This window comes from Ictalurus furcatus, chromosome 22 (assembly GCF_023375685.1).
Source record: "Ictalurus furcatus strain D&B chromosome 22, Billie_1.0, whole genome shotgun sequence".
In the NCBI taxonomy this organism is placed as follows: domain Eukaryota; kingdom Metazoa; phylum Chordata; class Actinopteri; order Siluriformes; family Ictaluridae; genus Ictalurus; species Ictalurus furcatus.
This window is the reverse complement of record NC_071276.1, coordinates 18,040,635-18,067,765: the sequence shown is the minus strand read 5'-3', so window position 1 is coordinate 18,067,765 and position 27,131 is coordinate 18,040,635. Positions and strand designations below refer to the sequence as shown.

The window sequence follows — 27,131 nt, the reverse complement described above, 5'->3', positions numbered from 1 at the left end:
TTTGCTATGATTGGCTAACTGTATCTTACCTTCCTAATCCAGCCGGTATTAAGTAATTATTTTTTTAAAAAAAGAACTTTATTAATGTTATTATAGTTCAGATTTGTGTATTTTATTACACATATTGTGATTTTAAAAAATATTGGCGATTTCGTTTGTAGCCGCCATGCTAGGTCTTCTATCCATCGCGTTTACCAGCCTTCTATAGTTTCTAAACTGGCGTTTGCACCGTCCAATCATCGGACAGCTTGAAGTCGGGGTTGTTACCTCCGGCCAATGGTAGCGCAGGAGGCGGGATTTGTTTTCCAGTGTGCTTTCACGCTTCACACATTTAGCCCCGCCCCATAGTCGACTACAGGCATTTGTATGCTGATGTGTCCGTACTGGAATATGGATGTGTCTCGCCATCAGTCGTTAAGAAACATGAATACGATGCGGTCACTATGAACGCGAACTGTGCTTTTAGAGTAAGTACAACTTCATCCCTATAACTAGTATAGTAGCGCTAATGAATCATAATAATGACTCGTTCTGTATAGCTAGTCTAGCTAGCTTGGTTAGCGTATCGCTACTTGGCTGAAGCCCAAATGACGCCATGTTGATAAATAGTGCACTACGTAGGGTGCTTAAACCATGATCTCAGACCCTATGTAGCGCTCTTACGTAGGGACTAAAGAGCTATTCGGGATCCAGCCCACTTCCTGGACAGTCTTCATGAAATATTGGTGTTTTCATGTTATTCTTCTTCTTCGTTTTTTAAATCAACCCACTGTATTTGTATCTGTTAGGAAACATGTATGATATAGAGTCTGGTTAATAAAATAATAATCTAGCTTACAAAATGTAAAACTGAGAAATCGTTAGTAATAAGAGTCCAGTTATAGGTCACTGCACTGCAGAGGTGTATTCCCTTTAGCTAGTCTCTCATAAACATTTATTATATTATATTATTATATATTATATTTTATTACATATGATTCAAGGATCACCCCATGCAACTGCTAATTTAAAAAGAAAAACCAATGCATTAATCTTGATGACATCTTGAGTTCGCCTGTACTCTGTTAATCTAGTGGTTACCCTGCTTTAATACAGTGTTTCTGTTGTAATCAGATAATACAGTGATTTCTAAGGCATGCTAAGTCGTACTCCGGTCTCTGTGGTGCCTTGTGTTTTGGGGAAACAGCAAATGATGTGGACCGCCAGCATCCGACCAATCAGGACGAGGACAAGGACGAGCAGGTGTCTCAGCTTCCTGTCAATTCAGAAAGCTCGACGTCTTGCATGTTTCTGGCTTCCTAGCCTTGTTTCAGAAGTTTATTTCGAACGACCCAAGAGCTACTGCAACTCGCACACACGGTGTCCCAGTTCGCCTACTTATACTACAGGCTAAAAGTATGCACTGTTTTTGTGAAGGAAAAGGTGCATACATTTGAGTGTGTAGCAAAAAGAGTACGCAAGACGTACTAACACGTCATGTAACGGAAGAGAACGTCGTTGCTCGGTCTCTTCTTCATCTGACCCTACAAGATGAACGCGGTACTCTTTTTACACAACATCCAGCTATTAATCTGTTAATATGTCACGATAAAAAACTTTGGTTAGTGCTTAACCTTTTACGTTCTTTACGGTCACTGAAACACTGAAGAGGCGTCGCCGAAGTTACACTCGTCCGCCATGTTTGCAGGTTGAATTCGACGATGCAAACCGTCACAAAACTCCTCCTCCTCCTCCTCCCACGCTCGCGCAAGGAGTCAACATTAGCTGAAAAAGTGTCCACGGATCCATGGAAATTGTAGACCATCCGGGTACCTTTGGGACGCTCATTTCAACATACGACGATTCCGGACACGCTAATTTTAATCTCGGATACTGTTTAGGTGAACGGATACTAGGCGAATCGGGACGCAGCAACGGTCATAAGTGCGCTCGGAACGATCTCGGTCGAGGGGACGAGTACGGAAAATCTGGTTTTGGCTAAGCAGCGCTGCACACTGACATGCTAGTTGGAGTTTTTATCGTATAACAACAACAACGTGATAAATACTGGCAGTGTAAGAGATTCTTTGGGGAATTTATCCGTCCATCCGACCATTTTTTTCATACCGCTTATCCCAGGGGACACCCTGGATGGGGTGCGAACCATCGCAGTGCACGATCGCGCACACGTTCTCTCAGTACGGACAATTTGGAAACGCCAGTCAGTCTACAACGCATGTGTTTGGATTGGCGGAGGAAACCCCCGAAGCACTGAGAGAACATGCAAACTCCACACACAGGGTGGAGTCGGGATTCGAGCCCCCAACACCTCCCGCCATGGAAAAGTTCCCCCATTTCTCCAAAATTGGGGAATTTTGAGCTTTTTGTTCCATTTTTTTTGTTCTTATTACCGGTCAAAAGTTTGTAGACGCTCGACTGAAACGTGTCTCACGATTTTGATCCGAAGGTCTGTGATTAAATGTGCGAAATCGGTGTTGTAGACAAAATATAATCGTGCCGACGTGTTCATTTCTCTCATTAGAAAGCTAACGTTTTATTCACAAAAATATATATTTTTAAACCGACGACTCGGAGGGAAATATTCCGAAAAGCAGGCGATAAGAGTCCGGCGTCGGTGGGAACTCCTTTAATACTGTTTAAAAATCATCTCAGGGAAATTCCTCAAGAAATCGCTCGAGAAAACGCCGAGAATACATTCCTGGAAATTCTCAGCAAAAAACCTGTCTACTTTGAAGATGCCTAAATACTAAATTATTTTTGATTTATTTTGGATTTTTTTTCTTTTTTTATCACAACATAATTCCCATAGTTCCACTTGTGTTACTCCAGAGTTTCGATGACTTTATTATTATTATTATTATTATTATTATTCTAAAACATGGGAAAAGAAATAAAAATAAAGAATGAGTGTGTCTAAACTTTTTAACCGGTAGTGTTCATACACCAGGATTGTCAAAGCTTTGTGTTTTTAAACGTTTCGGTGGATTAATTCTGTGAACCCGCGACTAGGTGATCATTTCAAAGGGTCCTCCGATTTAGATTTATATATATGTGTGTGTGTATATATATATATTTGTAATTTTTTTTGAACAGGTTATATCTTCTGAGGTCAATGGAGGCACCACAGGACATTCATCAATGAGGATACAGCCACAGTTTATTCCGAGTTATGTTTCTCTATGAGTTATAAAACGGATGTTCTCCATCATGGAAGATAAGCAGTGAAAGCGTGCAGTCGAAAGCAGCCTGCGAGTTAAACCCTGATTGACCCCCGGTGAAGTTCAATTCGAAGCCGCATCACGACGTCGAGATGTTCTCTGCTCTGAAGAAGCTGGTCGGTTCGGAGACTCCTGTCCAGCAGCGGGAGAAGAACATTCCCGCGGGACTGCAGTCCATGAATCAGAGTCTGCAGAGACGATTCGCCAAAGGCGTTCAGTACAACAGTGAGTCTGCCGTTTATTCGTTCATTTATTTATTTATTTATTTATTTCCCCCGAACATGAACTCGCCAGTCTGCCGAGGTGATAACTAAGACAGACATCATTTCTTAAATCATGTGAGAAGTGGTTTACTCAAGTAGTGGAGTGGATTTGGAGCGGATTATCCCTACTGAGGGAACGGTTCAGTCCGAGACGGAGCTGGAGAGAAAAGTGGGTCGTATTGTTCTCGCTCTCTCGAGCCGGGGCCGTGACGTGCCTTGCACTGAATTAATGAAGAAATGAAACCCTTCGGGTGTGCCGTTATAGGAAGACGATCAACGGCGTGAAGCGGCGTTACTGTTACAGTTCGTCAATGATCGCAATGAAAAAAATTTTAACTAGAGGCCGACGTGTACTGTTTATCCGTTTGTAGTTACACGTAACGTTGTGGAACATCTGCGAAACCTGGTTCCCATTGGTTCCCTGGTTCTTAAGTACTAGTTAGAACACCAGCCGCTTTTTAAATTTGTTCGTTTGTTTCCCCCCGTGTTTTTATTTCTTGGAGAAACTTGCCGAAACTGGAGACTCCTTCTCGTAAATGAAGGTCTCCTTACGGAAAACTCCTCAAAATCAGCGAACGTATGTTTACGATTCTACGTCTTTCGAATCTGTTTTATAATCCGTAGCGTCCCTGTGCGAATTGTTGCTATAGAAACGAGTTAGACGTCTTAAACGTTCCCGAGGAATCAGGACGAGGGCGTTAATCTAAACCTGCGATCAGATCGGCTGAGATTTCTGCGATTTTGGAAAATGTTTCCGTTGACGTTTTTGCATTTCTGACTCAACCGAAGCCTGCGTCGTGCTCTAGCCAATCAGTTAGTGTGTCTTTTATTATTATTATTATTATTATTTTAAATTTGTATGCTGTTTTTTTAAAATAATAGCCGTCGTCACAAAGATCTTGATCCCTGATGAGCAAGAGTCTATTTAATGTATCACGAACGCATCTTATCATCACTAGAAGGAATTTTCTACACGACTCGCTCGTCACACACTAGATATTTGGATAGTAGTGAACACTTGGTCGAGTCGGCCGTGGTGTTTAAGTCTGACGTTGTGTGTGGTGTAGTGAAGATCGTGATCCGCGGGGACAGGAACACGGGGAAGAGCACACTGTGGCAGCGTCTGCAGGGAGGGAAGTTCCAGGAGGAGTACATCCCTACGCAGGAGATCCAGGTCACCAGCATCCACTGGAACTACAAGAGTAAGTGTTATAACCCAGCGTTGTTCTGCTCCCGAAAAGTAATACTTTTATACGGGGTAATTATATCGTTTGCACCATGCCGGGGGGTTGGGGGAAATGTAAAAATGATGAATAAACAAAAAAGATGTATATTATTCTGGGAGATTTATTTCACGGAAGTTTATAAGTTCAATAATGCAGGGGTTCTGAGAAACATGGCCACATAGGGTCCGTGGTTTATTAGGGGCCAAGTACCAATGGTGCAAGGCACCTACTGTTTTTCTGCTTATTATTATTATTCTGGGTAGACTCTCTATGGCAGCCCATGTGGCATCCATGTGGTAAAAATTTGTGAAATTTGGTACAAAGTTTCAGGATATATTGAGCTACAAATGCACCAAATCTGTGCCCCATGCTCCCGAAGGTCTAGCGCCATCCACAGGTCAAAATATGGTCAAATTTCCAAGTATGTTTATGCGCACAACTTGATCCGTGCGGCCAACGCCAGGTGTCGCTGGATTCCCCGGATCGTGCCGAATTCAACAAACACCATGACGTCAATTTCTGCCCAGTTAGAATTTCAGCCATCTTAAAAACAGTTTTTCCGCTGCTCCTCGGACAAATGTTGTCCAAATCTCACCAGGTTTGGCTCATAACGTCTTCAGACCAATCCGCACAAAAGTTATCGGATGGAATTCAGATTTTCGAAACTCGAGTAACAAGCCGACGAATTTGCCGACGAAGTCGCCAACCAGGAAGTGACGCTGTGTCTCATTAACGACTTCACGCATCGTCATGAGACTTGGTACGTGTCTTCAGGACTATGACCTGAGGTTATGCAACAAATTTAACGACTAGAGACTATCACCAAATTGGGATCATATCATTTTAAGACCTGTTTGCACAATTGTGTGCGAGATCCCATAAATACTGCGTGCAGCTTTCATTCTTATTAGACTCGCTGGACTTCATTAGGCTTAACCCAAACCTCAGTCATCTGTGGGTAGATTAACTACACAAAATATTTTTTTATTATTGTTCACATTTAAATACTGGTTATAACCATAAGGGGTCAGTTGAACGAATTTTACAGTTAAAGACGTCCTTGGCTACAAAATACTTGAAAACTCCCTCGAATTGATTATATTATATTATACTATAGAAATTCATGTTTGGGTCACATTGAGACTGTATGAAAACCGACATGGGGGCGGGGCTGTATAGAAGCTCAGCTAGTGACGTCACTAAATATATTCTAATATAAGCATAAACAAAGGTGAACGTTCTAATGATTTTTAGGTGTTCTAGAGTGCACGTTCCTAGGCAGACGTGTGACAAATTAAAGGAAAACTCAACGTCAGTTGTTTTAGGAAGGTGTTAGGTCACGACGAGGCACCAGAACAGCTTCAGGGTGCGTTGGCATCGATTCTACACATCTGTGGAACTGTATTGGAGCTAGAAGCACCATTATTCCAAAAGATCTAACACGTCACGCCAGAATTTCCTACAGATGTTCAAGAAACGTACTCATGGTGTTTCAGCGTGGACTTTTCATTTAAAAAGACAATGTACATTGTATTTGTATTGTATTGTACATACACTGTGCTAATATGATGCTGGGGGTGGATGGGGTGTTATCGGAAAATAAACACCTTCTGACCAATCAGAATCGAGCATGTGGTATAATGCCAAATAATGCGTACTGTTATCTATTCCCTTGTCTTCCCTTGTGTAATTTATTACCTGCTGTAGGTGCACAACCAGGTAAAGAAACTCTTCTTGGGCGTTTTTAGCCTCCGTTAGAGTAGATTAGAGTAGATCAGTAGCTTTTAGAGGTCTCGTCGTGGAAGTACGCAGTCTCCCAATACCAATACGTAGCAGTGTCGGTTACACAACCCTGCTAGACGACGTTCAGCGTGACGGACATGCTAGAACCTGTCTAATCGAAGCTGTTTATTGTGTTTGTCCGTACGAACACATCTCCTACATCGAGACACACGTTTTCATATGCACCTAGTCTAGATTTTGTGATCTGCATCTGCTTTAGTTTTGCTTTCTCACTCGAAGCGATTCTGGAAACGAATCAAAAGCAGCTATTTGAGCTGTATGAGGCGTGACTGGGCTGTCTGGTGCAGACGCAGGTCCAGACCGAACTGCGTGAAGGACTCGTGCGCGTTCCTCTGCCCGTTTTGATTTCACAAGAGCCACACGGGAAGATGAATACCGCAGGCCGTTTGGCGTAAACATTCAGTCTGTCATTATCAGACTAGCCTAATTAGATTAGATCATTTATTGAATTAAGGCACATCGGTCCGTACAGGATTTCGCCGTTTTGTTTTTGCAGATAACGACTTGAATCGGCGAAATTGCAGTTGCACGAAATCGTTGCGGTTGCACGGCCTTTCGCAGTGAAGTTTGCCGGTAAATGACACCTTTTAGCTGTACTCGTGTTCGACGCACGTGAACCGGAGACGGCTTCCGTGAATCGAAGGCGCGCCGTGATGACGTCACGTGACGCGTCTCGGCCCGAATCTACGGGAAATCTGCTGTAATTTAGAAAAATTGCACGCTCCTTCGAATATTCCGGAGTTTGCTCGATTTTGCGTTCGTTTTTGCGATCCTGGAGTGTGCGACCATATCAGCTCTTACCCCGTGTGGTGTTCTTGATAATCGTGTGCTATCGGTCATTAACGACGAAGGAATCTGACGCTGTGAAATCCTACTCATTTCCGCTTCATTTCAAATCATCTAGCTAACGGTATATATAAAAATAAAACAAAAACGTTAGTACTTAGTAGCTTAAGTACGTGAACATGCACAAGTTCGCAGTTCATGGCTACCATGTACTGTAAATCAGGGAAACACAAACAGAGCTGAATTTGATTGATTGATTGATGGATTAATGCTAAGTAGGTTTACTCATTTTGTTATTAATATCGGTATCAAGCGTCTAGTATAGTCGATCTAGCGTATAGTCATTTTGCAGCAGCCTGCCGGACTGTAGAAAGGGTCTATTCCCCTCATTCCTGTGGTGGTGTCTTCACAGCTACTGATGACGTGGTGAAAGTGGAGGTGTGGGACGTCGTGGATAAAGGTGAGTCTGATAAACCGCAGGCTGGTTTAATCCCCCCCTGCATTTCTATTTTTTATTTATTTATTTATTTATTTTTACAGCTTAAAAACTGTTACAGGCTCAGTTGAGATTTTGGGATTATTTTGGGATTAGTCGTTTAATGCATTTGTTCAAAAACGTATGGAGTCGACTGCATCCAATTAAAAAATAATAACGGGTATGTGCCGATAATAATGAGTCGCTTAAACGTTTAGTGGGTTCACATGCACGATAATGATCTCTGATAAGATTGCAATCCAATGCAAAAGTTTGCACACCCTCGCACCGAACGAAGACGGCAATGTATTGCAATGTAATGCAATTTGTATAAAAGCGTCTGCTAAACGAATAAACGTAAACGTAATTTATAGCAGCAAGACATTTAAGGTGTTCGGATTGACGGAGCTTTCCTCCCATCCCAATGATTTAATAGTGTACGTTAAGATATTAACGCTTAAAACTACCGTACATCAATTGAATTTGTAAGGAATAAAACACAAAATTTTCCAATAGCAGGACATCCTAACGCGTTTTATTGCTCTTATACCCTAGAATTTTTTTTTTGTGGTAATGATTATAATATTTAAATTATTAATGAAGAACACATTGTATTTTATTTAAAAAAAAAAATCTGTTTAAAGTGAAGTTAGTTCCTGTTATCGGTTACGTTACAGCAGCCATGAACCGCCGTTCCCTCAATTAATATAAGTCCCGTGTAAGCTGTTACTATGGAAACCATATATATTTTTCAACTGCACTACTGCTGTTCAGCTCTAGAAGATTCACCAGCACGTTCTGACCAATCAGATTCGAGAATTCAAAACCACCAGTTTCATTTATTAGATATTAGTATAGTATATTCTAATATCTTGAATGTACGCACGTTTTGGATACTGTTAGTGGTAATAATCCAATCCCAATTTTTAAAAAAAATTTGGTTAGTGTTTAGATGTCTTGGAGGAAGTGCAGACATTAAAATTTTTTTTTTTAAAACCTTTTGGAACGTAATATTTTGTAAATAATTCATAAAATAGAGGTCTGTTTTACAATCTTTCTATTTAAGCATAAATTATATGGGGGTGCAAACTTATACACTCAACAGCGTGTTTTTTTTTTTTTTTAATTCATTTTTTTTGTAGAAACTGTAGAGCTACATACAGTTTGTCTGTAGAAGAAAAAAAAAAGTGATCTATAGACGTACGTGCATGTAAACCTACTTGCTGTCCACACTGCCATTCTTTATACCAAGTTCACATGGAGTCATGAGTAAATAAAGCTGTGAAATGCCCAATCAGGTTCCTTTCGAGGCAAAATCACGTTTAATAAGAGCACGCTTTAACAGGTGGTTGTTTAATGAATTAATTGATTAACTCGGTGTGGCGATAACATTAATCGGCACATACCTGCGTACTTCTAAACTGTGCTGATGTTCAATGTTTTAAAAAAGGAAGGAAAAAAAAAAAAGGTATAGATGGTGGATGTGTATCGTTTCCAGTGTTTTAGAGAGAATGTAGCTTTCTGCATGCTCGTGTTACACCCATCCCCATTGCCATGCTTTCGTCAGATGCATTATTAAAGCACGGCCCGGTTTACCGAGCCGCTCGGCCCACGCACGCCGACTCGCCGTGTGTATTAATGCTGTCTCTCTTGCTCTGCTCTCACTGTGCACCCAGGCCAAAAAATCCCTCTTCCTGAAGGTGTAGGTGAGAAACCACTTCTGCATAGAGATTGATAGACATTGGTCTTAGTTGTGTGTGTATCTAACGGGTGTGGGTGGGTGTGTGTGTGTGCGTTTTTGCTGTGTGTGTGTGTGTGTTATCTCGGTGCAAACACAGCTGCCACTTTTCACTCATTGCATTGCAGTCGGATTAAAGTGGATTTAACTCCCGGTCGTGTCTGAGGGTCTGCCTGCCAAAGATCTATAACAGTGTGCGACACGGAGCAGAGCATACCCCAAAGGATATTACATAAAATAATACACCCGCTCTGATTAATAAGACTAACACAGTTTTCTAACCCAAAGTTCACAGTGTTCGATTTTTATTTGGCATTGAAAAATATACGGGTTTATTTAAGTACATAATTAATTAATTAAAGTAAAAATCCAACCTGAATTTAGCATGGAAATTGAATTCGGGGATCCATTAACGTTATTTTTCTTTCACCGGGTCGGTCGATCAGCCGGGACGCTTTTTGGCGTCTGATGTTTGTTTGCGTCTTCATTTTCACGCCGGAGTCACACGAATACACGTAGCGCCCGATCCGACTCCGAGACCTTGATTTCCAAATGAAACTTTCATCGTGCCCGTGATTGTGGTTGTGCGTACTGAACCAGATTGAGAGATTAAAGCCTCAGGAAACCTTCGCAGGTCTTTCAAGCTCTTCTCGGGTCATCGGGACATTTCTGTATCATAATTTCGATTCAGTTTGATTTGTATAGCGCTTTTAACAACGGACGTTGTCTCAAAGCAGCTTTACAGAAACGTATAAACACAGGATACGGATTTTAAGTGTGTGAATTTATCCCTATTGAGCGAGCCGGTGGTGACGGTGGTGAGGGAAAAACTCCCTGAGATGATATGAGGAAGAAACCTTGAGAGGAACCAGACTCGGAAGGGAACCCGTCCTCATCCGGGTAACGACGGATAGTGTGAGAGTAAAAGAAACTTCATTATGGTTTTTACATGAAGTCTGTTTGTTGAACTAGTCCACCGTTCACTAAAGGAGACCTGAGAACAAAACTGTATGTGGTCATTGCAGTCCCAAGGCCATCGCTGCATCCGAATGATTTATTCTAATATCTTTGAAATACTGGATTTTTGATTTCCGTGAGCCGTAAGCCGTAATCATCGAGATTGAAACAAACAAACCAAAAAACAAACGCTTGAAATATTTCACTTCATGCGTAACGGATGTAGAATATATGAAAGTCCCAGTTTTTGAATTAAATTGTGGGAAAAAGATGCACCTGGTTATTCTAGAAGTATAGGACTAAAATCCTAGAGATGGTCTCGTAATAAGTACGTTACCTCACGTTCTCACGTAAAAAACCAATCCGAACTGAACGCTGCCGAGTTCGTTTTGGTTGCCGTGCATACGCGTTCCGTATCCGTCTGTAATTTAATGTCGGATATTAACAGAAAAAGAAAGAAAGAGGGGAAAAGGAAAAAAAAAAAAAGACTCGTTAGCTACTTTACCCTCATGGCTCTGAGCGTCAGGCCCCAAAATACGTCTTGGCTGATCGACCGCATTGTAGATTTAAAAAAAAATTCAACTTTTTGATGAGCCGTTCCTTCAAGTGTTGGTTTGCATTACAGTTTGATGTGGCTAGTAAATGTTGCTCACTCTTGATTAATTTTTTAAAATTTTTTTTTATTTTTTGTTTGTGTAATTCAACTGAGCAGCTTCTAACACTGAGTGTTTGTGCTTAATAGACTTGTTTCATCTCATCTTTCTTGTTTTTTTTTTTTGTTTTTTTTCCGTTTGTGTAGGCAGGGGTAAAAAGCGAGGAGACACCCTGAAGCTTGAGAATGATCCTCAGGAGGTAAAACGAATCGCTCATAAGACTTAATCGCGAAGGGGAAACTCGGCAGTGGTATCGGATCACTGCGATATTCAATGTAGAAATGAATCATATTGTCGTATGCTCTCAATATATCCTTGAATACGAGTAAAATACGTAAGGAATGAAACGCCCGGGCCCGTGCAGTTATAGGAAAATAATCAAATCATGACGTAGTGGTGTAATGCAGCTATGAGTTTTATTCATCTCATACGACACTAACTTTCAAACAATTACATTTCTTTTTATTTATCTTTTTTTTTTTATAGTTAAATATTTCATGTTGTGGAATGTCAGTTACAGCTTTACCTCTGCGCTGGCACTGGAGACTCCTTCCATAAAACCTCCACAGAAAACTTCACCATATCGTTATGATTATACGGGCTTTTTCTTTTTTTAAACCTGTTTATGCGGAACCCGTCCTGTTACTAGAGAATTCATTCAATTGTAATATACTGTGTATGCAAATCTATTACGTTTTCCAACGGGGTGTGGTTTTTGCCTGCGTGTGTATGTATGGTGTTTGCAGGCTGAGAACGAGATGGCCCTGGACGCCGAGTTTTTGGACGTCTATAAGAACTGTAACGGCGTCATCATGATGTTCGACATCACAAAGCAATGGTAGAAAACAAAGAGCTGGTTCTTAATGCCAGTATGCTTGTTTTTTTTTTTTTTAAGTAGACTGCTGCATCGATGTCTGTCGGTTTTATCTTAAAGAAGTAATTCAGCCAAAAATGTACACGTTACAGGTTAGATTTCCACATTTTTTTGCGGAGGTTTAAATCCGCGATAGAGCTGGGAAACGCTAGTTTCTTTGTGCAGTGCATGGGATTCCCGATAATCCTGCTGTTATTAAGCTATGGGAAAACACATGAATAGATTTGTACAAACAGGAAATGTGGTATGCTTCTTCTTTAAACGCTCCCTTCTCTTTGGGTTTGTTTTTCCTTCACAGGACTTATAACTACATTTTGCGGGAGCTACCCAGAGTGCCGACCCACGTGCCGGTGTGCGTGCTGGGTAATCATCGGGACATGGGCGAGCACAGGGTCATCCTTCCCGATGACATCAGAGACTTCATCAACAGCCTCAACAGGTACGAATAAGACACCAGGGCCTTGTATCTCGGAGGAGGAAGAAGTACGCGATGTGCTTTTGACTTCTCGCCAGGCTTAAATATCCTTCAGAAAGTGTCAAATCAAATACGTATAAATAAGCACTGACTGTACCATGAAAATGTCCTGTCCTTTTTAAATATGAAAAATCTCGACATTTTTAACGTGTATTTATTATTAAATATTAAAGTAAATGCATTTTATATGCATCCAAACCGAACCAAAAAGTAACCAATAAAAATAGAGACTTACAAAACGTCTCGAGAAACACTTCAAATAACACAACAAAATTGTCAGCGATAGTTTTTATTTCGCCTCTAGAGGCCGCTCTCGTACCGTATAATGACCGTGGACCATTCTCCCAGCCGCTCCCGCAACGGACGCAACCGGGAAAAACACCAGCCCTGGTGTGGATCTTTTGCAGATCGATGGTAATTAATCGGCAAAACCGAGCAATCTTTCTTTTTTCTTTTTTTTCTTTTTTTTTATTATGGTACAATGTACATATCAGGGCTCTGTATATTGGACAGAACTCTGTAATTGGATCTTTTTTTCCACTTAAACCACCACTTTTTTTTTTTTTTTTTTGGTATTTCATTTAGTTCTTTAGTATAGCCAGTCCACCTCCTGGTTATTTATTTATTTATTTATTTATTTATTTATTTATTTATTTATTTATTTATTAAATTTCTGAGGTAGGCTGAAACCAGAAAACCCGGAAGAAACCCATACAGACCTGTGAAACTCAACACAGTAACCCAAGCTCAGGATGGAACCGGGGGACTCTGGAGCCGCTGAGGCAGAATCCTTTAGTCCATTGTATTTTGAGGTTATACCGATGCGTCGCACCTTGACGTGACGACATGATGAAATAATTTAAGAGATATAACGATCCAATTTAAAAACACGGTGGATTATAGGGAAACCGTTCAGAAACCCTCCCCCGCCCCAACCTTCCAGGAATCCATCTATCAATCTGACAAACTGTCTAGTTTTAACAACGAAGAATGAAAGAAATGTCCATGGTTCGGATTAGAAACTACATCCGATCCAATCCTTCAGTTCAAACCGGTATCTTCAAACGCTCCGTGGCGGATGAGACGTCGTCGGATTGGCGGATGTGGACGTAGAGTGTATAAATGTTTGATGACTTCGCTCTTCTTCCCAAACAGGCCACTGGGTTCTTCCTACATCCACTACGCCGAGTCTTCCATGAAAAACGGCTTCGGCCTCAAATACCTGCACCGATTTTTCAACATTCCTTTCTTGCAGCTTCAGGTAAGTGGATCACGAATTTAGGACCGTAGAACACCGACACCCGGTCTCTGTTATGCTGACGCTCTAGTTTCTAGAGTATAGACTCGAGTTCATCGTTGTGCGACTCACTTTAATATTTCATCTAGGGCTGTGTGTGTGTGTGAGAAGTATCTCGAATGTCCAGCAGTAATTAGATCAGTGGTGTCAGACTGCAGTCCCGAGCACTGCAGCGTCGAACAAACTCCACTCGTCTCACGATCTCATTACAGTGCACTTTATTAGTAGGGCAAACTTTTCAGCTCTAAAGCCTACAAACCCTCCAGGCTACGAGTTTACGTCTTGGCGTGTTTGCTAGACTGTAATCTAATCAGACAGACTGCGGTCTTTTACCTTCACCTCTCACCTCCGAGTGCCGTCAGTTATAGTAAGTTCACCGAGTTGATTTTAACACTTGAATTTTCCTCCTTAATACAATTTATTTGATTTTTTTTCCCATCTGTATCGGTCAGAACGTGTTTATTCGTTTTCTATACCAGCAGCTCTGGCCGTGAGGAAGATCGATCACAGGTTCATACCCATGCGCTCGTTCTGAGATGTTATCGTTTCTACGGGAACGGCTCGTCCTCATGGACTCGTATGACGTAACATAACCGAAGCCTAATAATTAAAAAACTTGCTGATATTTAACAAGTTATTTGATTTTCTGATCAAAGGAGGAGACGTTTATTTATGTAAGGATTTATGTAAGGAGTCTCCAGTGTCGGTGCTTTAACAGTTCGAGATAAACCCAAAATGGACGTTTTCAGCCACGGGAAAGTCTTCAGGACAGGATGTTGGGCGTTACGGTTTCTTGGTTTCGCGAGCTGCTTTTAAGTTGTATTACCTGGTCGAGAAACCGATAAAAGAAACGAACTTGTTTCATGGACGTTATTAAATAAAAATTGTAATTGTTGGCAAATTGCTGTGGTGTAAGAGGAATACAGCGCATTGGGGTTGTGCTGTTATTGGAATATAATCAAAATTGGTGTGGTTTGAGAATGGTAACTCCAGTTCATCCCACCACTCGGTCATTAATTATTTCCCCTATAACAGCGTTTTTATTCGTGACGATACATATTTCGCACAGTTCGTGTGTCTTACTACTGCACTGCAAGTCCAAATTTCCAAAACATCCTAAAAACCACTTTTGGTTGAACCACAAAGAATTAGCTCATTGCGAATGCTGTAACATTTAGCGAATATAATTAATGAATAGGCCTAAACAAAGAGTTTATTTCTTTTGTTGGAAACGATCCGAAATTGATCTCGTTAACTGTTTCCATATAGCGCACAACATACTGTAAATATGTCCTAAAGCTAACACTAGTATGGTGTACCCCAAGTCTTTTTTATTTATTTATTTATTTATTGCGATTTTATCTAATTCCTCTTCGAGTGTCCCTTACTTAAAAAAAAAAAAAAAAAAAATTTAGAGTGGCATTTAGACTTAAAAGTTGAGAGTCGTTAAATACATTGATTGCAATATTTGTTCAAAATCAGTTTTCCTTATTTTTCCCTCCTTATATTATTCCTTATTTAATAGCCAGTATGTGGTATTTATTTTGTGATTAAACTATATAATAATAATAATAATAAAACATACAAACGCTAGGTTTTCCAAAATAATAATAATAATAATAATAATAATAATAATAATAATAATTTAAAAAAAAAAACCTCAAACAGAAACACAAGTAGAACTCGATGGTAATAGCATCGATGGGGCTTCATCCACCACCAACATGTCTAGTCCTTGTTACTGAAGCGTATGCCTGAAATATTCCTTTTAAAATATACTCCAAACAGGAAGGACGACTCGTTCCTGAGAGAACACGTTAACGGGAATCGCAGACGGACACACGGACGCCGTGTTTTCTGGTTGTCCGTGTGTCCGTCCTTGCGTCCGTCCGTACAGGATTCCCGTTAGAGGGATGTCTCTCTCTCGAGAACGTCTGGTTCAATGGGTTTGTCTGGAATTATCATTGAAACCAGCAGATTAATTGATTTCAGGATCGATCCAAACAAGGTCAAGGTCACAGCAAGGTCAAATATCTGAACTAGTTCTTCTTCAGTAGTTGCCGACCTGTTTGTTGCTTATATGTTCATGTTCAGGAACTCAAGACCCTGGGATTGTTATAGTTTTGTGCACTTAACAAATCCCGTTTTGGCCTGCAGAGAGAGACGCTGTTACGGCAGCTGGAGACCAACCAACTGGACATCGACGCTACACTAGAGGAGCTGACGGTCCAGCAGGAGACCGAGGATCAAAACTACGAAATGTAAGACGGCGTGTTTGAATATGTACGCGATCCAAACTTGATTTTGAAACTAGATTTGACTGTGATGGTTGTACTAATGTCCTGAAGCTCATGTTCGCAGATTCCTAGAGATGATGGAAGCGCGTGCTAAAGGCTACAGATCTCCCGGTGACGCGAACGGTCAGAGCCCGTCGTCAGGCTCGCAGTCCCCTGTGGTCCCAGCTGGCGCAAGTTCCACGGGCAGCTCCAGCCCCGGCACTCCACAGCAACCCCCCGTCATCGGGCAGACCCTGAACCCGCAGTTACCCTCCACCTCACCATCCGTGGAAGCTCAGGTTCCCGTTGCTCTTCCCCCAGCCTCTGCCTCTGCCTCGTTTCCGTCTCCGGCTCAGCAGCCGCAGAAACGCAGCTTCATCTCCAGGCTGTTCGGTGCGACCGCCACCCCTGAGATGCCCACTGCTGCCCAGGGTGAGTGTGTCTTCCATACACATACACACTGCGAGTTGAAGTGTGTGAGTGTATCTGCTTTTCATAGTCTTAATCTTGGAAGGAAGGAATCTCAAGGAAGTTATAACTTGTGTAATTCGGGGGCCAAGCACCGTGGGTTGGTACAAATTATTAAGTCCAATCAACACCAAATTTGGCATACATCATATTCAGACCAACCTGGACAAAAGCTACCAAAAGAATGTTGATATTCCAAACGGTTTGCCCGTAACGTGCCAACAAATCCGACAGCGACGCAGCCAAATAGGAAGTCAGGCTGCATCTCAGCAACTACCTTGCACACTGACACAAATCTTGGTAGGCAGCTTTAGGACCATACCCTGAGGCTATGCACTGAATTTTGTGACGGCGCCACTTACTGGTCAAACGTTACAATAACATGCCAATAACATGCTTCCATCCAAGTACCGTTTTTGTTACTCCTCATCCATATTTTGTCCAATCTTCACCAAATTTGGCTCACAACATCTTGAGACCTGTCTAAACCAAATTTATCAAAGGAACTCTGACATTCAAAACCGTTCTCCCTTTGCCTATCGTTATGACTCTGCTTTCCTGTGTGAACATGCGGCTCAGCGGGTCCGGGTGCTTGGCCCCCGAAATTGCTGCTCGTGGATTTAATTTCTTATGTACTTGTTTGCCAAGCTAATAAATAGAACAAAAAAAAAAAATCTAATCTTTGATTATTTTAATATCTGCAAGACTCGTCATCAAAAGTCAGCACACGTTTAGGGACGAAAAAACACATTATTTAACGTTAATTAAAGTGATAAAATGACATTTCTGACTCAGTAATATAAAACAGAAAGGACATCGTTTACAATAAAAGAAAACCATTCTCACTTCTTTCTCTATTTTCTGTCTGGGAATCGAGAGCTCACGGACTTTAACAAATCAGGTTGCTTATTTGCCGCACGTATTGTGACGCAATCGTTTTTATACCACAGCGCTCGAATCTGATTGGTCAGAAGGCAGATTTTCTACAGAATCTAAGCATAATAATAATAATAATAATAATAATAATAATATAAAGGATTAAAAACATGTTATTTAACTGAACAAAAAAGTCTGTACTTGTTGATATGGTGAAGTTTTTCTATAAGGAGGCATTTATGTAGCATTTATGAAATGTCCAGTAAGTTTTCTGACAGGAGAAAGTCTTCAGGACTTTGTGCTTTCCACACACACACACACACACACACACACACACACACACACACACACACACACACTTTCCTATTTGGAGAGTTCCCCTGGGGCTTGATGCTCCAAGACATGGAATAATTCAAAGGATTAGGACTCGTGAACATCGCATGACTTTCTGGGTGTGTGGGGAATTTTATAACTCCCCAAGAATCAGCAGGATGTTGAATTTTTTTTTTTTTTTTTTACTTTTTTTTTAAAACCGAGTAGGAAAAATACAGGGAATAAGTTGGAGCTTTATTAGTAAAGAAATGTCGCTGTAATCTGCTTTAATCTGCATACAAAACTGAGGAACATTTTGCAGGATAAAGAAATGCCTAGCTCCGTTCACTCATCTCACGTTTGATTGTGTTTGATTGTTAAGAGTTAAGTTATTATCGATCGTACAGACTTAGTGTCTGATTGCTCTTCATATCACTTACATAATTCACAGAGGTTAACAGTTTTAAAACCTCCCCAAGCCTTTTTTTTTTTTCCCCTCGCTTTAAATCTGTTTTGTTGTGTTGGTGCAGAGGCGGAGCCAGCAGCTCCCCGAGCCCCGCCCACTGTGCAGAGTGTGGATGACTTCGTACCAGACGAAGGACTGGATAAAAGTTTCTTAGAAGACGGCGTCCCCTCCAGCGCCAAACCCAGCATGAGCAACCAGCCCCAGCCGAACGCCGCGGACAGCGACAGGTACAGCGCACGCTCGCAGCACACACTTTACCATAAGGAGACTCACTCGGAAATAACTTGGGCGTTCAAACCTGACAGACCCTTTGTGAATTTATTTCTCCACCCCAGGAGAACCAGGCTAATTATCAAAGTCTCCGGTAATTAGCCTCGTTCTCCTCGTATAGAAAGTATCCGTTCCTGCCGTCAAGGTTGAAATGTAGCTTGGTGAGTGCAGAGTCCTCATGAACGCAGTCCAAGATGAGAGCTGTGGTCAAAGCTACGATTTCAGTTAAAGGGGGGAAGGGCAGGTGCAGAAACGGTACGATCAGTACGTATAGGCCGCATCTGGAACCGTACCGCGTGTTTCCACTGTCTAATCTAGAACCAAAGACATCATGAGCTTCATTTCGTCGCCATGGCACTCGTGCAACTCGAGATATTTACATGAAAATGTTAAAGGTCATGACTAGTCTGTGTCTGTAAACACAGTGATGGGCCTAAACGTAGTGATTTGTTTACGTTCATGTTAACGCGTTCCGCACTGTTTATTTTTCTTTTTTTTTCTTCGCCTCCGTCAGTGATGGAGAAGGGAGAGCAGGGAACCCCATGGTCGCAGGGTTTCAGGACGATCTGGACCCCGACGATGCTGCGGCCATGCAGCAGCCCAGATCCTCAGTCCCCAGTAAAGATCTTAACATCACGTTATCCAGCGACGAGGAAGAGGATGAAGCCCACCCAGTCGTGGCTAAGGACGAAGATCTGGATATCCAGCTGGACAGCCATCTGTAAGCTCGGCGTTTAAGATTTATCCTCAGACGAATCTTCACTTTCCTGCAAGTTAAATACGTACAGTAGCATTAACTTTCGCCTGCTCTCTCCTGCAGGGACGATTTGAGCTCTTTAGCACTGGTGGAAAAACCCAAAGTCGCGAAGCCCGTGCCTTCAGTCCAGCCTCAGATGATCACAGAGCCTCAGATCCTCACGCCGACTCCCGTACACCTCGCACACGCGGGTTCGCCTCCGAAGCAGGGTAAAGCGAAAGCGGCTCCTCCTCAGGGCGACTCCTCTGATACGGACCCCGACGCCCCCGTGGCTCAGCAGATGCTCTCCTTCGTCATGGACGACCCCGATTTCGAGAGCGACGAGGAGCATGTGCAGAAAGAGGTAAAAAAGGTAAGAGACAACAGTTCAAGGGTTCAGTAATTCACTTCGGAAAGCCGGTTTATATTTTCCGCATCGAGTTGTACAAGAACAACGACAGAAAGAGCGGCCACGCACTTGGCGGCCTGCTGTAGTAGGAAAATCATCACCGAGGGTGTGGTGTGACGTGACCCGTCATGAAAGAGTTACTGTTACTGCTCCGAAGTTGATTATTTTCCAATAACGACACGTCTCGAAATGTTTTATTCCTCCTATACCCCAACAATTTGACAGCAGTTAAAATTTACATTTGTTATAGTATGGCATGCCTTTTTAAAATTTTATCCAATTATAGTTATGTTTAATGTTGTGAAACGGGGTTTTTATTCAAAATTATTTATTTATTTATTTATTTATTTATTTTTATCCCATTATAGTTATGTTTAATGTTATGAAACGGGGGTTTTTTTTTTTTATTTAATTTTAAATTTTTCAATTTATTTTTTTTATCCCATTATAGTTATGTTTAATGTTATGAAACGTGTTTTTTTTTATTTAATTTTAAATTTTTCAATTTATTTTTTTTATCCCATTATAGTTATGTTTAATGTTATGAAACGTGTTTTTTTTTAATTTAATTTTTAATTTTCAATTTATTTTTTTATCCCATTATAGTTATGTTTAATGTTATGAAACATGTTTTTTTTTTTTATTATTTAATTTTTAATTTTCAATTTATTTTTTTATCCCATTATAGTTATGTTTAATGTTATGAAACGGTTTTTTTTTTTTATTTAATTTTTATCCCATTATAGTTATGTTTAATGTTGTGAAACGTGTTTTTTTTTTTTTTTTTTTCCCGTTTCTTTTCACGAAGGACGCCTTCCGTGCCAGGTCTGACCTTCCCGACCTCTCGGAAGACGAGCTCGTCCCTGCCGAGCCCGCGAAGTCCTCCGTGCTCTCCTTCAAGCACAAGAACGACAGCGACCTTTTTGGCCTGGGCTTCGAGGAGAAAAGCGTCAAGAGCAAAGACAGCAGCGACGAACAAGACGGCAAGTCATCTTCCTGTAGCACTACGTTTCATTTCCTGTTTCGTTTTTTTTTTAATCCGTACCTCGTATGAAGTGGAGAGTGCCAAGGGCTGAGTCAGGTATTGTCTGTTTTGCAGAAAAGGAAAGCAAGCACTCCACGAAAGAAAAGAAGAAAAAGAAGAAGAAGAGTAAAGAGGTGAAATGAATGGAGCGTCTGTTTTTGTCTTTATGCGGGTGCAGATGATAGAAATAAGCCGTAGTAGATTTATTTATTTATTTATTTATTTTTACGTGAGGAAAGAACTTTACGTTTACGTTTAATTTCACAGATTTTTAAAAAAAAAAAATAATGTCAATTTTAGTCGTTATATTGTTTCATTTCATTGCATTTTAATCTGTCTGAAATGGCATACAGTTTTATGTGTAGCTAACCGTAACGCATGGTTTCAGCTGTTTTGTTTTCAGGATTTTTTTCCCCCCCCCCCCCCGGATATAATCATTTTATTCTTCTCTTGCGGTTTGTATAACCTTGTCGTTCACGTCCTCCTCCCCAGGACGAAGAGAAAAGCAGCAAGAAGAAGAAACACAAGAAGAAGGAGCGCGAGGAGCCGGAAGGAGCCGGAGACGAGAAAGAGAAGAAAAAGAAAAAGTCCCGGAGCAAGAAAGCGGGCGAGCTGGACGATCTGGAGGCCTTCCTGGCTGGAGGACAGGCAGCGGAGAAGAGAGAGGAAGGAGACTACGAGGAGCTCTAGAAGACGAAACGTGGCGAATTTTTTAAACCTGCACTACTGGCCTCGACATGTCATTGGCATTTCAGCAGCGCAGTTCTCGACATGGTCTGGTGTGTGTGTGTGTGTGTGTGTGTGTGTGTGTGTGTGTGTGTGTGTGTGTGTGTGTGTGTGATACAGTAGTGAGAGTGATGACGTTAAAACCCGCTCTCGATCGCGTTTCATTCCCACCACAGAGGAGGGAAGGGATCATTCTCCCGCAACTCCAGCTGCAATAAGTGGAGAAGCCATTGAAATCTTCTGCATCCTGCATGTAACTTTCTTCCCCAGGGTGAAGATTCGACCGGCTACTCGCTTTTCTACTGTATCTGTTTTGCCCTTTTTGTTTTGTTTTCTTTTGTTTTATTCGTTTGTTTTCCCGTATCCACTCCAGAAGCGAAACACTTTGCATCGATTTAACAGCTGTTATTTTGTAGGCATGTGCCGATAATCGGGTTTATGGTATATCACGATATTTAGGTTATCAGGCACCGATATCGTTAGGGTAGACTAGCCGAGCTCGGGAGAGCATTATCGAGCAGTATAAGGATGTCTGTCTTCTGAGTTAATTTTTTTTTTTTCCTTTGAACAGGTTGAATAGCAGTGAAGGCAATCCCATAATTCTGTTCAAGTCCGTGAATTATTATTATTATTATTATTATTTTTTTTTTTTTTTTTAAAGTTTCTTACACTTAGCATTCTGTCTTAGTAGTTAAAATGCCCTCTGATGCAAACGAGTCATTTAAAAGGTAATGTCTATGTGGTAATTACAATCGATTTAAATAGTGATCGTGACCTAGTAACAGGACTCCATAATTTCCCACGAAGTAAAAGCCAACGACGTAGAACTTGCAATCGATGCTCGGAACATGGTGCATAGTGGAACGCGATGGCCAAAAAAAAAAAAAAAAGACCACGTATACCTTGCCTTTAATGCTCAGAAGTTTCCATAAACACACAAGTGCTTTATATTAAGCTTCTCAATTAACAATAGATAAGCAAGTTGATAAAACTCGATAAAATGGAATAAACAATTGAAACCAGAACAAAATTCCAAGCAAGGAACGAAGTAAAGGGGTCTTAGCATTGAGTCCTGAGGTACACCTTTTTGGAATTTTTTCCAAACTAATTACTATCTAGTTGTATATCCTATTCAAAAATGACACGGTATTCGATGTTTCGCATCGCAACTCAAGCTCGTTGCGCGGAATTTCCAACCTCCGACTAGGAAAAGCCGACGAGCTCTCCCCAGCTTCGAGTTCAGCGCGTAGCATCAGACCTACACGGCTCCTCCCAGCGTCAACGGTTAACAAAGTACCCTTTCTTACCTTTAAACGAGTTACACTGTATATACAAGTATTTACTTTAGATCGATCAAGATACAGACATCGTCGATTATTAAATCTAGAGCGCTGACTATACGGTTCGCTGTTTTGAGGCGATGATCGTGTCACTCGTATCGCTAACGTTAGCCGGCGAGATTGTCGCTAACAAAAGACCGACATCGAAGCGGCCGTGCGTTTCTCCAGTCCGTAGCTTAAACGCACGGAGGTCAAAAATAACGTGCGTCCCCTTCCCAGAGTTAAAGAATTTTCCGGAAATGATGTGTAATAACGACGTTTTCACTAATAAAGCCTTGGTAGCTACCAGAGATCTGGCTAGCTACCGCGTTTCTAACACAACGTCGCGATAACATGGGGAAATAAAACGGAATATCGGCACATGCCTGTTCTGTCGTAAACGCATGACTCTTTTTATCGTCGGTGTTAGGGCATGGCTTAGCGTTCTTTTCTGTACATTTAGTTTTGGTGTATAATGGTGACGTGTGCTGTGTACTGTACTTTGTGCCTGTGTATGCTTATTTTTATTGTTTTTTTTTTTTTTTTTCCTCCAATTTCAAGAAAGACGTTCTTGTAGATTTCATTTTGGAATGATACGACTTGCAAAAAAAAAACAACAAAAAAAAACAAAAAAACCCCACGATTTTCACGTATATTGGAAACGTAGGCCTGTTTTCTAGGAATAGTTCAGCCAAAAAAATATCAAAACGTCTCCTCCAGATCGTCGATAGTCGACCAGCCGAGACGATTCGTACGTGAATAAAATGAGCTGCTTTTAGATTCGCCCTGTAGCCATGAGGCTAAAGTAGCTGAGCAGTAATGAATGCGGATCGTTTACATCTACATCGTACACAAGGTATTTTTTTTTTAGCGTCCAAATCGCCGCTAATGGACAACACCGCCTTCACAGTTTAGGCCACGCCTCCTAGTGTAGTTTTGAGTGACGTCAGAGTGTGTGCTGAAGTAGAAAGAACGGGATTTAGCTTCAAGACTGCTTTTATAGAGAACGCTTAGGTTACCGTCTGATGGTGTAGCTAGAAAGTGTAGTGCAAAACTAAAGAAACGGACTTAAGAGAACGAAACGTTTCTCAGCTAATCAAGTGTGTCCTTTTTTTTTTTTTTTTTTTTTTTTTTTTGGCTGAACTCCTTTCAGAATTCACTCCGCTCTCAGGTTGGTCGCCATTCTGAACTATCCAGTGTTTTATAAGAGCAAGTCGAGGCAACTGCACTTCCTGTATATTTCGTCGCCGAGCTAACGGGCGGAGAAACGACCTTGGCGTCGTACTACAAGACGCCATTTTGATGTGTGCACATGATGAACAAGTCACGGTGGCTACGAGGTCTTGAATATTTCCATTTCCTTTATATGACTGCATCTTTTAACCAAGTCGTGGATTGATGAGATCGAATCGAGAGGCGTTTTCTCCTCACCTCGGAGAACGCCGTACCGTAGTCCATCAGCCGAGATGCGTTCGGTGCGTTTAGGTTTTGCGCCGAAGCTAGCGCAAGTCCTAAACTTTTTTAACTTTTTTTTTTTTTGTAAATACAAGTCTGGATTTACATCGCTGCATTTAAACTTTATCGTCCACATTCATTTTATTACAATTCCCCTGCCAGATGTTGAAAAGAGGGGCTTGTGGTGTGGCTCGACACCAAACTGCACTGTGTTGGGGCTGTTCTGGTTGTCCAAGATGGCCGACTCTATATGCGTTTTTGTATTCAGCTGCACCGCTAGTAGCCCGAGCTACTTCAGTACATTCCTAAAACCTTGGTTTTGTGCTGTTTTGCGGAAAACTACTCGAATCTGCGAAATCGCAAGCGCACGAGATTGTTTCGCACGGTCTTTCCCAGTGAAGTTTGTTTAGTTGTAAACGAGACCTTTTAACTGTTATGTTCAACGCACGTGAATCAAAGAGGGCTTTGGCTGAACGTGCGTCGTGATGATGTCACATGACGTATCTCGGCCCAAGTCTGCGGTAATTTTTGAACATCCTCGGAATATTACGGAGTTTGCTTGATTTTCCCGCTCATTTCTGCGATCAGACGCTAGACTACATCTCTAATCTCTGATGACTAAAACTAAGCCGGTCCAAGGCCAACTCCAGAATGTTTAGTGATACCGGACGTCGGAAACTGAAGTATTGCAATCATTTCCTGTTTGTAATTACAGCTTGAACAGACGTGCAACTTTAAGCTTTTTAAGGCCGGGTCATACCTGACGCAAGTCGTCAAGCGTGACCCGAGCGACTTTGTTCACACCCTCACCTTGTTTATGAAAATCGATGTCCACTAGATGGCAGCGATGGCACCCGTGTCTTATCCAGGTTTCCACGTCAAACTCTCTGCCGTCGTCATGATCGTCGTCGTGAGCCGTGTCTCAAAACGAAGACCCCGCCTTTGTATGTTCAAAAAGTATTTACAAAATCCAGAACACTGGTGCACAAAAACAGATATTTTACTATGTTTGATGACTGAAATACTATCCGTAAGAATAAGTAAACCGGGTTAGGGTCCGTGTACGATACTGGGATAGAATAGTAGAAGTATGCGATTTGACTCACAACACCACTAGTTGATTGGTTCAGGAGTGGACAGAGTCGCATGGCGCTCTACCGCCCCTGCTGTTTACGTCGGTATTGCGCCACACGGATGCGTCGCGTGCGCAGATGACCACGGCAGCCATCTTTACATCGATAAAAGCAAATATAATTCAGCCTTTACGCTGATTCCACACAGCACACGTAGGCAGAAAGGATTTTACAGATCCGAACAAAAGCCATCGCCCTCTAATCACATCTTTTGGTTAAACTCCAAGAATCGGGTTTAAGATCAAACGGAAGAGTGTCCTAGCGCCAGACACCGAACGCATGTCGGCTGATCGACTAGATTTGAGGTGAATGGGTTTAATTTTCTGAACTACACCTTTTTAAAATGTCAAAACGCACACCTCTTGCCCTCTGCAGCTGCTTGAAAGGTCTTCAAACGACCGTAATGGAAGAAATAATGACCATGTGGGTAGGAAATAAGTAAGAAATGAAAAACACTGCAGTTCCAAAGACATTTCCATTACAGATGTTGTGACGCCGTTGTGAGTTTTGCTTTCTCAGATACATTATGCATTGCTGATGACCAGTGGAAACACACTTTTATTATTATTATTATTATTATTATTATTATTATTATTATTATTATTGCTTTATTCCCTTAATGCTTGAGACCAAACCCTGTTAAGTGCAATGAACACATTTTCCTTTTCTTTTCTTTCTTTACGTTCCATTTCCACTTGTTGGTTTTTGTGTTTGATTGATTTTTTTTTTGAGCGCTGTGTACAGCAGGTCAAGAGACTTGAGAGAGAAAACTGTGCTACTCCGTGTTCATGTGGCTGTAACTAACTCGGTTTGAGTGTCTGTCTCGGTGTGGAGCTCAGACTCGAAGATGACGATATAAAAGAATTACTCGCACACACAAGTGGCTTTGGCTTTCGTAAGAAACGAACCGCACTTTCGAAGAGGCGCACACTCACGACTGGCTTCCTGTCCGACTCCGTACAACTTTAAACTGTGTGAAACTGAAACACAAATACAGCACGGACTTTCGTCCATCATGCTTGCTTCCTGTTCCTTTATTTATTTATTTATTTACTTACTTACTTAGCTGTGGTGCAAGAGATAAAGAAACGTTCTTTATTAGAGCAGGAGTCACAGGGCACAGGCTTTCTAATAAGAATAGAGGGGGGGGGGGGAAATAAAAGCTGTGGAATTTCTCAGCATTACATTGCATTTGAACTGAAATGAACAGCTTGATGGATACACTTCGCACTCACTCGTTATAGGAAGTCGTGCTAAAATGTTTTAGCGGTCACACCTGCTGTTGATTTTTTTTTTTTTTTTTTTTTTTTTTCTTTCCCCCACCCCTCCATTACTTTCCATTAGTACCAGTCATGTTTACTCAAAAGCAAATTGCACATTTTAAGAGGAGGAAAAGCAGGGCATGATTAGATTTTAGATCAGATTTGAGAGGTGGTTTTTACAAGAAATTGTCACTCGGCATTCAAGACAGGAACATTTCTACTTTATTAATACGCGCGAGTGAGTGAGTGTGTGAGTGAGAGTGTGAGAATGAATGAATGAGTGTGTGTGTGGGTGAGAGTGAGAGAGAGAGAGAGTGAGAATGAGTGTGTGTGAGAGAGTGAGAGAATGCATGAGTGTGTGTGTGTGTGATTATACTGTGAGAGAATGACCAGCGCTGACAGGAAGGCTACCGTATAACCACATTAAAAGCATTTCAGAACACGCATTACGTAAACCCTCGAGGCAGAACTATACATCGGATTCTCTTCCTGTCAGCCATGAACAGGAACTCTACAGTGGGCACAGACTCGCCCAATCTGGACAGTTGAAGAACCTCTCTTTTTTCCAGATCTTCAGCTGCCCAGTTTTCTGTTCTTGGCTGACATGTCTTCTGCTGGTGCGGCCCATCAGCCT

General features: G+C 41.5%; 1 protein-coding gene across 2 annotated transcripts; it reads left to right on the top strand.

Annotated features, from left to right (window-relative positions):
• Positions 1-322: 322 nt before the first annotated feature.
• On the top strand, positions 323-26,251 carry rabl6b (RAB, member RAS oncogene family-like 6b). Of its 2 annotated transcripts, XM_053653849.1 has the most exons (17): positions 323-467; positions 3,094-3,443; positions 4,549-4,683; positions 7,709-7,756; positions 9,448-9,477; positions 11,266-11,318; positions 11,866-11,957; positions 12,292-12,432; positions 13,624-13,729; positions 15,923-16,026; positions 16,127-16,473; positions 18,228-18,390; positions 18,948-19,154; positions 19,254-19,542; positions 20,387-20,561; positions 20,678-20,736; positions 21,095-26,251. In XM_053653849.1, the coding sequence occupies exons 2-17, from the start codon at positions 3,311-3,313 to the stop codon at positions 21,290-21,292; spliced, it is 2,280 nt and encodes a 759-aa protein (XP_053509824.1). In that variant the 5' UTR covers positions 323-467; positions 3,094-3,310; the 3' UTR covers positions 21,293-26,251. The 2 variants fall into 2 exon arrangements, with proteins under 2 accessions (XP_053509824.1, XP_053509825.1); XM_053653850.1 differs by lacking the exon at positions 9,448-9,477.
• Positions 26,252-27,131: the final 880 nt, after the last annotated feature.